Source organism: Perna viridis, chromosome 9 (genome assembly GCF_037379345.1).
Source record: "Perna viridis isolate PV_CMFRI_1.1 ecotype Kerala chromosome 9, ASM3737934v1, whole genome shotgun sequence".
In the NCBI taxonomy this organism is placed as follows: domain Eukaryota; kingdom Metazoa; phylum Mollusca; class Bivalvia; order Mytilida; family Mytilidae; genus Perna; species Perna viridis.
The window spans coordinates 4,809,522-4,823,146 of NC_142453.1; the positions used below are offsets into that span (position 1 = coordinate 4,809,522).

Here is a 13,625-nt window from a genome sequence, read left to right on the forward strand (position 1 = left end):
TTTGAATATGTTCCTTTCAACATTACAAAGCAGTTATCTGCTATTGCAATAGGTCATACCTCCAAATTTCTACAATGAAAGTTTTATTTTCATCCACTTTATAATATTGTCAATTTTTGTTGATGTTATTCTATTTCAAGGAGTCTGAGCTCTATTGACACTGCATTAATAGGTAATATAATATATTTATGCTGACCTTAGCCACTCACAACAAATATTTACTATTTATTTTTTTAAGCATTCATTTTTTTTTGTTAGTCTAGTCTTAAATACTGGGTAAATTATGAAATAGAGATTATTTTAATAGTTTTTGTAACACTTTTATCAGTTTTTGTTAGAGATTATTTTTATGCAGAGGTTTTATTGTTAGATCTGTTTATGTTAGTGCCATATTGTTGTAATACTCTTTTAAGTGTCAGTCTCTGTGTAAGAATCGGGCATTGGGTAATATGTAGTATGAAATAACTCACTGCTTTAACAGTGTATTTAAGTATTTGTACCATCAGAACCAAGTAGTGAAGACAAGATATAAAAACCTCAATTGCCTAACATTCAAATGAAAAAAATCTAATTTCTCCAGTGATACAGAGATGAAATACCACTAGTGGTCATTTCAAATAGAGAAGACTAAATGGTATGAAATAACCAACCATTTCGAAAATGTGATTTGACTATTTGCACTATCAGAATCAAGGGAAAAAAAGACAAAATATCTGTATCATTTCAGTAAATTGAGTTACAGTTTCATTGTTATGCACCTCAAGGGCAGATAACTCTGTCGAAAACCTTATTTTTCTTATATTCTATTGAAATGTTTTTTAGCAAATCTTTGCTGCAAATAGAGAAAGCAGCATCCTTAGAGAAAGTATCTTGTCTGATTTGTGGGTTTTTGACACATTTCCAATTTTCCCATTTTGCCTGATTCTTACTAATACTTGTTAAGTTGGTTTTTGTTAGTTAAAAAAGTATTTACATTATTCTCTGTTGTTTTGTTTTTATTTATTTTTAGCTAATATTGTTTTCTGAAGACTCATATCCTGTAAAAGGAGTAGTTCATCAATGTTTTTAACTATATAAGTATTGCTTTTTACAACTTTTTATAACAACTGGTACATGTGTACATGTCTCATTTTACTATGTTTGTACATCATACAAGTATTGTTTTAATTCAAATAATTATTTTCAGAGCAATTGTTTTTATATTTTGTTCAAATATTGTTTTCATTTTAACTTTAACTTTAATCGCTAATTAAGACTGAATTCTGTAAATGAAATATTTGGTTAAAACTTGCATCTTACTGAATGATATGATGAATTTTAATTTTTTACAATATGGGTATTGATTCAGATTGAAAGAAGTTCATACCAATTTCTATAAATCTTGTTATAAAGTGAAGTTTGTAACTAACCCAGAAATAAACCTTTTGAGTTTGTTGAAAGGATGCTTTTTGCTTAACTATGCTCCATTTATATTTATAAAAATATTGTTTTCTTAATTGTTGAAAATCCATCATTCATGACTCAAGCCAGACAAATAAGATTTCTAGCCATAAAAGGATTTGTGTGTCAGAATGATATGAAAAGTTATTGTCAATGATTTCTTTGATAAAAATGAGATTGGCAATTGTTTTTACGATTTAGAAATATTGGTCACATGTTTTGCCATACTAAATATTTTGTGAAGAGTTGTCTGGTAGGTGTTGATATGTTGGGCCAGTATATATATTTGTTGTGTAATTAGTTTATTTGCAAGTAAGGTTAAATTATTTTTGTTACATTTTTGAAATTTTCCACGTTATTTATGGAATGACTGTTATATTTTTTCGGTCTATGAAAAAATCAAACTCAATCACGCTCTGCACACTAAATAACCATAGTGGGTTATTATTACCACAGGCATTGAGGTTATTTCAAATAGACTGAAAAATATAACGGACATTCTTTATAATTTAATTTTAGTATCAAATTTCAATGAGTTAATCATTTAAAAAGATTGATGATGTCATGGTCACATTACAACATTTGATCAATGAGATGATGAACAAATTTTTATACGATCAGAAAGCATCCTACTTCTGAAATCAAATTATTTATGAATTAACTTCAAATGGTTTTGTTAGCCAAGTTAAGCATTTATTTTACTCAATATTATGCAATATTCATTTTGATTTTAACAAGTTTATTTTCAGGCCTGAATTTGATACAAACCAAATATGCCACATAATATTTCAGATTTTCTGAACAGGTTACTTATTTTTTTATTAACAGTTGCACAAAGCAAAAGCACTGGTTAATTAACCTGTGAAAACAATATTTTTGAGACAGTCCTGCTTGCAGATATTTATTTATAACAGATTTATATGAAGTTGGAACTGTTCTGGTATTAGGAATCAAATGGAAATAGTGTATATAAAATTATTCAATGAAGGAACCAGGTGATGTGTAATTCAAATAAGGCCATGACAAATAGTAAACAATAAATACCAGTGCTTGTTTTTGGTTCTCTTCTGCCTCCCAACCCACAAAATCAATCCCAGTCTGACTTTTGTGGTAAATGATATGGTAGTATAATATCAAAGAGATCCATATTTTTGCTTTTGTTCCCAAATCAAAAACAGTTGGGGCTAATAATCTCTCTTTAATGGTTTGAAAGCTTGTAAAATTTTCTCAAGACTTATATTCATGTTGTTACACAAAAACCAAATGTCTACAGACAAATTCAGGGCTATACCATTATGAAAACACAAACTTTTGAGGTCTTAAAAAAAAGAAGACAGAGGGACATAGTAAAATGTACCATAATATGTCAAAGACTATTTTTTAAGCATCTCCATTTAAGCTTAAGAAAGCCAAAGACAAGCATTTTTATTGTTTTCAAACAATAGCAGGAGAAAATACAATACAATTTAAGAGCTGTATCAAGTATGAATGCTGTGCCAAATTGTTCAGGTTTCAAACTGCACTGTATCAAGCTGTGTTCTACAAAGCAATTTTTTTAAGTTATAAAACTAAACCCCAAAATTTCCGGAGCAGTGTAACAGTTACTATATAGTATTATGTGCTTTCTTTAGTATAAGCTCTTGCCTTGATTATGGGGTTCTAACTTCAAACAATTGCTTGTGTGTCAAAAACTGTTGATTACAGGTCATATTGCAAAAAATGTATAACTTAATATATATGTACTTAAAATTTATATACAAAAGCATTGAGACTATAGACACCTTAGGTTTTAGTTGTGTAACCAACAGACCGATTTCTTCAAGTTCGGCCCTTTAAAGTTAATTTCATGGTTCTCAGCCTATTTTTATGAAAACCAATGAGGGGGGGGTGGTTAGTATTTCTCGTTACCTTTTTATTGCTCCAGAAAGTGATGAGGGTACTTTTTTATACTGATAGAGAGAAAAAAATGTCGTGGGAGATGCATTTCAATTTTATTTAATTGATATCCCAGTATAAATTGGTTATTCTGCACCTTCAAAAAAGACGAGGGATGGCTTAAGAACCAAGTAATTAACTTTATGAGGCCTTAAAGGGTAAATTTATATTCAATATTATAAGTTATTATTTGAAGTGATATATTGCAGTATAGCTGTAGACTTTTCTTGTTGTCAGTTATTGTCTGAAGATTACAGGAATAAAGGAGTTTCAATTCTTGTATCTTTGTTTATGTGAAGGGAACCAAGATTCGAGCGGAAATCAAAGGAACATATTCCAAGGATAACGACTAGACAGGGAAAACAAGACACACACAACAAAGAACAATAACGTGTACAAAAACAAAAGTAAATAATCAACCCGGACTCCATTAAAACTGGTAGCATGGAACAGATGCACCAGTAGGGTATGCGTCCTCTGCTTTTCTAGAAACATTTGCGGAGTTGTTCATAATGTGCCACGTCCAAAGAGGAAAGAGGAAAGGAAAACTATGACACGGTAAACAAACCGGTTTTCGTTGTGCAGATGGATACCACAAATAATAAAACAAGCAATGACCGACAAGATAGCATTCTATATGCTTTTTTTCAATTTTTGGTCTATCAATTATACATTAATCATAGTAAAAATGTGAAATTTCTGTAAATGCCAAAAGCATTTCTTTATACTGATGTAATTAGACAAGACAATTCTTGCATTTACTCAAATGGAATATATTTTAAGACATTATTTTTAAAAGTTCTTGTTGAATGCTGTTGAAATCGTCATCACCCCTACGGAATGATAGAGTTTCTAGTCCAATGTCAAATAAATCTTTTATACAGTCAATTTCACACTGGTAAAATAATTTGTTATTAAATTTAATTAAGCTGTCATTAGCAAGGAGATTTACTCCTTGCACGAAATATGGTTCCAAATAGTCTTTGTCGATAAATGTTGAAAGTCGTCGGACTATTTTCAGCGCCCATAACTTCGATGTATATTCCGGAGCGATGTCAGTCGGTCTTTCTACATTGTACAAATCATCTTCCAGTTCATGGAAGAAAGATGTTTTAAAATGATACGTTGTTATATGGGGCTGTCTATAATAATCATCGGCTTCCATATAAATTTGGGGATAATATAATGTACAAGGCAACGATTTTACCAAAATATACCCCTTCAGAATTGCGTCTGGTATTGCTTTAAATATGGCCACTTCTAATTCTGATAAGGATATTCTAAACAGAGTGTTCCAGTTTCGAACAAATCTTGAATCTGGCGTCTTCAGAACAACTGAAAATGTCGCTTCTTTTGCGAGTTCCAACTTCTGAAGAAGACTCTTGGATGTGTTAACCGACTTCGGAAACCAAGACGATGGAGTAAGTGTAGGAACAACATCAATATCTATCAACATATTCTTATAAGAACATTCGACCCATCTAAATGAAAGACTGTCAATTGAGCCCTTCTCAGTTTTCAAATATTTTACCGGGTACAAATTCGGATGTGCAAACTGATTGAATAAAACATCATTAACGACAGTGTAAAAAGCTCTTACAACTTTACGTCCGTCCAAAAAGTTTGATCCGTCCACGAAGTCTTTGAAAGCTGATTCTTTGTGATCTTCTTTCAGTCTAAATCTAACAAAACCTGACAACTGCTCTTCAAGGGTCTCAATCGGCTCAAACGCCAAACTGAAATGTTTTAGCACCCATTTGAAGTCAAATTCGTCCGGAAAAACTATTTTTGTTCCTTCTGTCCAACTTCCAGCCAGCTGAATTTCGCACTCAAATATTGGAAATCGATTTTTAATTTCATAAGCGATACTTTGGAGTAACTGTCGAACGCTTTCTGCGACAAAGTCATTTTCGGGGATGTCGATATACATTCCCATTCTCTTAGAGTTCAGAATCAATTCTATAAAGCTTGCTATGGATTGTTTATGCTCCTCGCAATGTTTCCTCCAAGGATTTCTATCGATAATTCCATCCTCAAAGGTCAAGGTTTCCAGAAGTGGACAATCACAAAACATGTGATCTTCACCAATACACTCTTCGTCGAGCTTGTCGAACGCGTTTTGGTCAGCGGAGGATTCACTATCAGAAATATCTATTTCGGTAGCCGGCTGTGGGTCGGACGCACCTGTACATGCAATTTGCACATCTATATCGCTGCTATCACTTTCTCGGTCAATCGTGTTTTCGTCCGTATCCATATCATTGTTTTTTATTTGAGTATTCTTATAGGAAAATGCTGTTTCAGTTCCCGAAAGGATTTCCTCATCGACTGAGTTGATCTTCGCCATTTTTATTGCACATGGCAAAGGATCTGTCTCTCCACAGAATGGTATATTAAGACATTTAAACAAAGATGTCCTTTTGTTTAGTATTGCATACTCCCTGGGGGTTCGTCCATTGTTATCGGTTATTCCCAAATCGGCACCGGCTTCAAGTAATTGATTAATGCAACTTGGTTCAAAATAATATACAGCCCAATGCAAAGCTGTTGAACCAAAACCATCCCTCGCGTTTATGTCGACAGCTGGGCAAGTTTTAAGCACAGAATGAAGCAAATTAGGATACAGGGTTGATCTGTGTAAGGCGGTTTCTCCCGTCATTGTTCGCAAGTTGACGTCAGCTCCAAGTTTCAGTAGTGTTTCTACTACTTCTTGCTTCTTTTCATACCTTAAGGCATAATGAAGTGGTGTTTGTTTCGTTTTGTCCATTGCATTCACAGAAGCACCGTGTTCAATCAGTGTAGTTAAAACATCTGATATATTGTCTTTACCCTTTTCGTCTTCTTCGAACTCCTCGGGGTGTGTGAATACGGACGGAATAACACAGAGATGTAAAGGGCTTAGCCCAAATTTATCTTTTGTGTCAGAATTGAGCCCTTCCTGTAACATTATTTCAACAGCTATACAAGACACTTTATTTGAACTTGTGATATAATGTAATATATTACGGCCAAGATTATCTGTATCACCAATATAACAGCCCCGATCTAAAAGGAAGCGTAAGCATGCTTTTAATCCAGGTCGGTTGGAATTCATTCCTAAAAAATGCAACGGGGTTTGACCGGAAATAGATCGAGCACGTATATCAGCACCGTTTTCAATAAGGAATTTTACAGAGTCCTCGCAACAAGCTGCGGCTGCATAATGTAGTGGTGTCAATGATGAACCGTCCTTAGTATTAGTCGACAACCCATTCTTTAAAAGAATCTTTAGAAAACGTATACAGATATGCTCTTTTGAAGCGTCGGTATCAGATAATATACACGTATGAACTACCTGAATGATATGAATGAGTTTTTGGTCTCTACTGTTGGTTTGGTGAAAATCGGAACATCCGTCTAATAAATCAAATAGTGTGTTAGATCTGAAGTTGTATCCATAATCTAAACATCTTATTGCCAATTGCATAAGGGGTGAGTTTCCAGCTTTATTGCTATGATTTTTGTCCGCTCCAAATGTATACAACAGTTCCTGAACCTGCATGTCCACATTGCCATCAGTAGCTTCGAATAACGGTGTTTCCCCGTCTTCGTCTTGAAAGTTTGGATCAGCGCCATGCTTTAATAATTGCCTGACGAAATTAACTGAACCTTTCCTCACTATGTTGCTTAGCACAGAAACTTTTCCGTGTTCGGTGTCGTGAATATAGGCATTCGGATCTGCACCATTATCGAGCAATTTGACGAAAGTTTCTTCATCATTATCATGGAACGTATCTATTAATTTATCCCACTCCTTATAGTTCGCTTCCATATTTGTATTTTCTAAATCCGACGAATCTACTTCCTTATTTAAAGATATCGATTGGAATATATTTGCCACATATATATATATACTAAGTACAAAGAATGGTCACTTCATTGAAGCATAAATTTTTAAACCGTTACCGATAGACATGTTGTAGTATTAAACACTAACATTGTGTATAATATTTTATATTAACGGCATTTGAGCGCAGATCGAAATTAGTTAAAAAGCACTTTTGAGGGATACACAAGTGAAGTTGATTCTTCGTGCATCCAAAATGTTTGCATTGATTGTTGACATACGAGAACTAATTTAGCGTAAAAAGAAAATTTATATCAACACAATAAAATGGTATTGAAAGAGATGGTTAACAAAATCATCAATTAATTATATCCAATTAAACATTCTTTTCAAGTCACTTTCAACAACAGCTGACAGACCCGGATATAGGTTCGGGGGGTTGGAACTCCCTTTTGGAAAAATTCTGCTTTTCTACAAAAATGGACAAATGATAGCCACGCCCCCGGAGCCTCAACTAATATTGCATGCTCAAATGTATTAAGATTCGTTTTTAGAAATGCTATATCTCTGATATTCGTATACGTGAAAAACAAGGAAAGTAGCGTTGCGACTTTATTCTCAATTTTAACAGAGCAAACAAAAAGCTTTATTTTAAAAGTCCTCTTTACTTTATAAAGAAACTGCAAATAGAATAGAAGGTTAATAATGAAAAAAAATCATGAAAATTAATGCATCAAAAGTCCGCGTTATTCTTGGACAACAACAATCTTATGTCCATTAAAAGCTACACTAGTCTTATAAGCCCCATGTCTATTTACTTGCACATTATCTGCCAAGTTATTTTCACAGAGGAAACCCATGCAGATATCCAGAGAGAAAGGGTTGGTCAAGAAAGAGGATATTTACAGCCAAAAATTAACGAATCTAACATTTTTTTTTAAAATGGGAGGTCCGTGCTGGGTTTGGACTCAACTTTTATTGGCAGTTACCGGTGCACCTGGTCCATGCTCCCAGTTTTTAGTCGAGTCCAAATTGCTCATTTACTTTTGTTACTTTGTATGTATGATTTTAGTTACTTTATGTTCTCTGTTGTGTATGTCTGTCTTCCATGTCTGGTCTTTGTCCCTGGATTACATTCTTTTGATTACCGCTATAACCTTGGTTCCCTTGATTACTCTTCCATTAAATTTTGTGCAAAATTTAGGCAACAATGACCAAATAATAGCATGTCTACAGATACTGGACCAAGAAGTAATGAAAAGATATAGAAAATTCCCATTATACATCAATCCAGGTAATCAAACGATTGCAGAGTGTAAAAATGTAACACTGAAATTAAATGCCTATATTTTTATCTTGAGATGACGAAAATACATGGTAAATACTGCTGTTTTATCATTCAATAAACCAATTTCCTTTTTACCTCTGTTTTTATTCCACTGACCCCTATTGGCGGATCGATTAGAGATTTTGAAAAAGGGTTCCTGGTTATTATTTGCCCAAATTTTGCACGAAATGAACAGAATTTTAAAACAAAAAGGCCCGGGAGGACCCCCTAACCCTCCGCGGATAAACCAGTGGACTCAAATGTTAAGAAGTAGTAGCACAAAAGCGTACCAGCATTTGTAGTCCAATGTGTATGCTTGTACACCCTGAGTATGATCATAGAAATGATGTAGGAGAGATGGGAAACTTTTATTGACTGTTGACGTTGATACATGTAGAATGTTTTCAATCGGCTCTTCTTCGGAGAGAGCAAATGTTCCATTGATATCAATTTAATGTTATTTCTAAATATCTAACTACCGTATTCAACACTTTGCTATCCTCTTTTGACCTCTCTACCAAGGACGATGATTGTGATTTACCGTATATGTACTGGATTCCCAACCTTCACAAGAATCCATACAAACAACGTTTCATAGCTGGATCTGCAAAATGTACCATCAAACCTCTTTCAAAACTTTTAACTTCTATACTCACAACTGTCAAAGAGGGTCTGCTGTCCTACCACAACACTTGTTGCTCCCGTAGTGGTATTAATTCAATGTGGATCCTGAAAAATTCGAAAGATCTTTTGGAGACAATCAGTTCAAGACTATTATCTGAATATAATAGCATTAAAACCTATGATTTTTCAACACTGTATATTTCTATTCCCCATACTCAGTTAAAATCCGACTTGAAAACATTATACATCGTTGTTTTTCCAAAAAAGATGGTACACCTAGATACAAATATATAGTTCTTGGTAGAGATTCCTCATACTTTGTAAAAAATAATTCCAAATCATCTTCCAAATATACAGAGGAAGATGTTTACAAAATGCTGGAATTTTTAATCGACAACATATTTGTCCAGTGTGGTGGACGTGTTTTTCAACAAACGGTCGGCATTCCAATGGGAACAAATTGTGCTCCTTTACTTGCTGACCTATTCCTTCACTCTTATGAGGCTGACTTTATAGCTGATCTGATCAGAAAAAAAGAATATCGTTTGGCTAGATCCTTCAATCTCAGTTTCCGCTATATAGATGACGTATTATCTTTACACAATCCTAATTTCGGGGATTTGATACATCGCATGTACCCAAAAGACTTGAGATAAAGGATACTACAGACACTGTGAAGTCAGCCTCATATCTTGACCTAAACTTAGAAATCGATGGTAAAGGAAAACTATTGACCAAACTTTACGACAAACGTGATGACTATTCATTCAGAATTGTCAACTTTCCTTTCATCTGTGGCAACATCCCTTCGGCTCCTGCGTATGGAGTGTTCATATCACAACTCATACGTTATGTCAGAGCTTGCCGAAACTACGCAGACTTTTTGTATCGCGCTAGAACTCTAACAAATAGGCTTCTGGAACAGGGTTATGTTGCTACAAGACTGCAGTCATCACTACAGAAGTTTTATGGTCGTCATCATGAACTCGTGGATCGTTATGGTGTATCCATCAACACCATGAAAACTGATTTATTCAACGGGTCATAGTTTTCCTTTCCTCGTTTGTCTACCCCGAACTTGACTTTTTATGAGCAACTCGGCCGGTGTTTCTAGAAAAGCAAAGGCGTACCCTACCGCTGCACCTGGTCCATGCTCCCAGTTTTTAGTGGAGTCCGAGTTGCTCATTTACTTTTGTCACTTTGTATGTATGATTTTAGTTACTTTATGTTCTTTGTTGTGTATGTCTGTTTTCCATGTCTGGTCTTTGTCCCTGGATTACATTCTTTTGATTACCGCTATAACCTTGGTTCCCTTAATTACTCTTTTGCATAAAATTACCATGGAACATTGTGGGGCAGTTGACATATGTTCATAGCCTATTGTCACGGTCATACATTTTAATCATCTTACATGTCAGATTTGAACCGTTAGATATACAAGAGTATTGGAGATTTATTACTTCTGAAACCAAGCCTTACTAGAATCTGTTTACAATGAAAACATGAAACATGTATTGCACATTTCCCACGGCTCTTGGGCTCATGTAATTTATACACGTGTTGGGTAGGGCAGTCTTGAAATATCTGTTGAATTAGAAAGTTGTAGTTCTGAATATTCTTAAATGTGAATTTTAGTATTAATAAAATGTAGACAAATTGTGTGGGTTAAATTAGGTTCTTATGAACCATTGTCGAGGAACTAAAAAAGATAGTGGAACTGTTCCCCTAATACATTACAAGCATGCCATAACATCGCACGCAAAACCTATCAAAAACTAACATTACAAGTTATTTTAACTATATTAAGATATCGTTTGTAAGTTGTTCATTCTTTCTTGTAACTGGAATGGTGTTTGGTCAGCATACATAAAACATCTGTTGTTCACATCAACGGGATTATAACTTAAGAAGCTTTCAGCAAAATCATTAACAATTTAAAATATTGAGGCTAATTATGTCACCCTCTCAGCGTGCCTATGTTAGACATAAAAATGAGTTATTTCATTTCAATCCTAAGTGTCAGTCCCTGTAAGAATCAGGCAGCGGATAAAACATGGTATGAAAAAAAAAACATCATTTTGATAGTGTAATTTGACTATTTGCACCACAACAAACAAGGAAAACAGACAAGACTTTTCATATCATATCATGCTGGACTATTGAGTTACAATTTCACTGAAATGCACTGAAAATGAACATTTCAAAGACAGATAACTCTGTCAAAAACCTCATTTTTTTCTAAGATTCTATTGAAAATTTTCTGAGCAAATCCAATGATGTAGCGATCAAATAATGGTCTAATTAAATAGAGAAAGCATCCTTGAGTGATATTTTATTGTCAGATTGGTGGGGTTTTAACATGCATGTTTCTGATTTTCCCATTTTGCCTGATTCTTACAAACATTTACACTTAAACACTGAGTTTGTGCTTACTGTAAATGTCTTTGATAATGGAACTTTTATTCAATACAGGAATTAAATAGCACTCCTGATAAGAATCATGCAAAATGTGATTCATGGTTGGAAAGCCTACATATTTTTATTCTTGATATTTGTTTAAAATGTTATAGTTAACGTTAACAGAAAATAAATGTGGTTTCATACAACCCTTGTTCTTAGGAGATAACAAAACATTTAGAATGCACTGTAGAATTCAAAATTATGGAAGATAACTCTGTAAATGACACTCCAATACAATAGATACTAATGGACTTTAAATGTAAATTATTTCCTAAGAGCAGACAGATTAGAATGAATAATTATACATTTCATCACATAGACATATCAAGCAATAAAAAATAAAAAAGTGCAGCCTCTTTTTTTTTTTATTACATAATTTGCATGATTTTTACTAAGACTTAATTGCTATTCAGCGATAGTCTTTGGATTCACATTAATATCTATTTCTATGAAAAGATGACAGCTTATGTCCAATGTGTTAGATATTTACCTAATGAAAATACTACTAATAGTCCTATAGGATCAATGTTTCTGTGGGAATACAATACAGAGGCCCTTCAAATCTACCTCAAACATTCCATCAAATACCATATAAAGTGGGTTTTTTTTGCAGGTGGAACATTTTGCATTTTCTTGTAAAAAGATGCTTTAATTTTCTTGTAAATGTAATTTCCTCAATCTCAGAATAAAAGAAGGAAAGGAATTACTTTGAATTTGTGGGGTAATATTTTTCTGCTCCCAAACATCTACATTTTCTTATGGTCTTTCTACATTTTCTTATGGTCTTTAAAACCTACCAAGTTCAACGGTTACTGAACACATAACCAGTCTTAGTCTGTTCTTCAGTTGTTGCATTTTTGAAATACTAGTTATGTTGATTGTGTTTGAGAAATTTATATTTAGCAAGAGTTATGGTTCTTTATTTGATTGATCGAATTGAGAGATGAATGTAAAGTTTTCCAAAAAATACAGACTTGTATGTAGAAAGAACTATACCTATATGGAGACAGGAAATCTATTGAACATCTATGTTTTAAATGGAAATTCCATTTGGAATATAAATCTGAGATTTGGCCTTACCAAAAGAAAAGCCATACATGTCTTGACTGCACCTTAATATATCTGTCACTACATAAGTATGGTCAGTATGTATATAAACCATACCCACGTTAAAAAACTACAGTATAGAAAAAAAAAGTAATTTACTAATGATAGATGTAGGAAAAACAATGAAATTTGTCCATTATAGGTGATGCAGATCTTCAATATGTATATAAATACAGTGTGAAGTTTTAATAATACTGTTATAATAATTTCTTGAATCACAGATTACATAAAGTACTTAAATTCACAACATTAAATGACAAAAAATGCTTAAGTTTAACATGCTATAAATATAGAAAAAATAATTAAATTCCTCCATGATACGAGGTGCACATCTCCAATATAAAAAAAACATAAAACCAATATTACTAGTATTTGAATTCACAGTGTTTCTATACATATTTATATTGAAGATCTCCATCACAAGTTTCATTGTTTTTCCTACATCTATCACTAGTAAATTACTTTTTTTTTCTATACTGTAGTTTTTTTTAACATGGGTATGGTTTATATACATATTGACCATATTGACCATACTTATGTAGTGACAAATATATTATACTGCATACATCGTCTGAATATAGCTGAAATATTGCTGCTCGGACGTTAAACCCCAACAACAACATTATACTGCATACAAATTATGTATTTTCATTAAGTATACATCTCCAATATTAAAATACTAGTAATATTGGTTTGATGTTTTTGGAGTTATAGATTACACAAAGTGCCGTAAGAACTCTTAAGCATGACAGATTGCTGGATGAACAATGAACATTAGCACTTACAAGAACTGCTTCCAAGCTTTGTGTTGCAGGTAAAAACCATCAAATAGGTGCTCTACATAAACGAGTCTATAGATGACAGTAACGCTAATTTTTCAGTGGCCATGTTAAATAAAAGCGATCA

General features: G+C 33.4%; 1 protein-coding gene across 1 annotated transcript; it reads right to left on the bottom strand.

Moving 5' to 3' along the window:
• Positions 1-4,003: 4,003 nt before the first annotated feature.
• Positions 4,004-7,244, bottom strand: LOC148606402 (uncharacterized). The gene has a single exon (XM_088544209.1). It carries the CDS (start codon positions 7,184-7,186, stop codon positions 4,154-4,156), a length of 3,033 nt encoding a protein of 1,010 aa, XP_088400335.1. The 5' UTR covers positions 7,187-7,244; the 3' UTR covers positions 4,004-4,153.
• Positions 7,245-13,625: the final 6,381 nt, after the last annotated feature.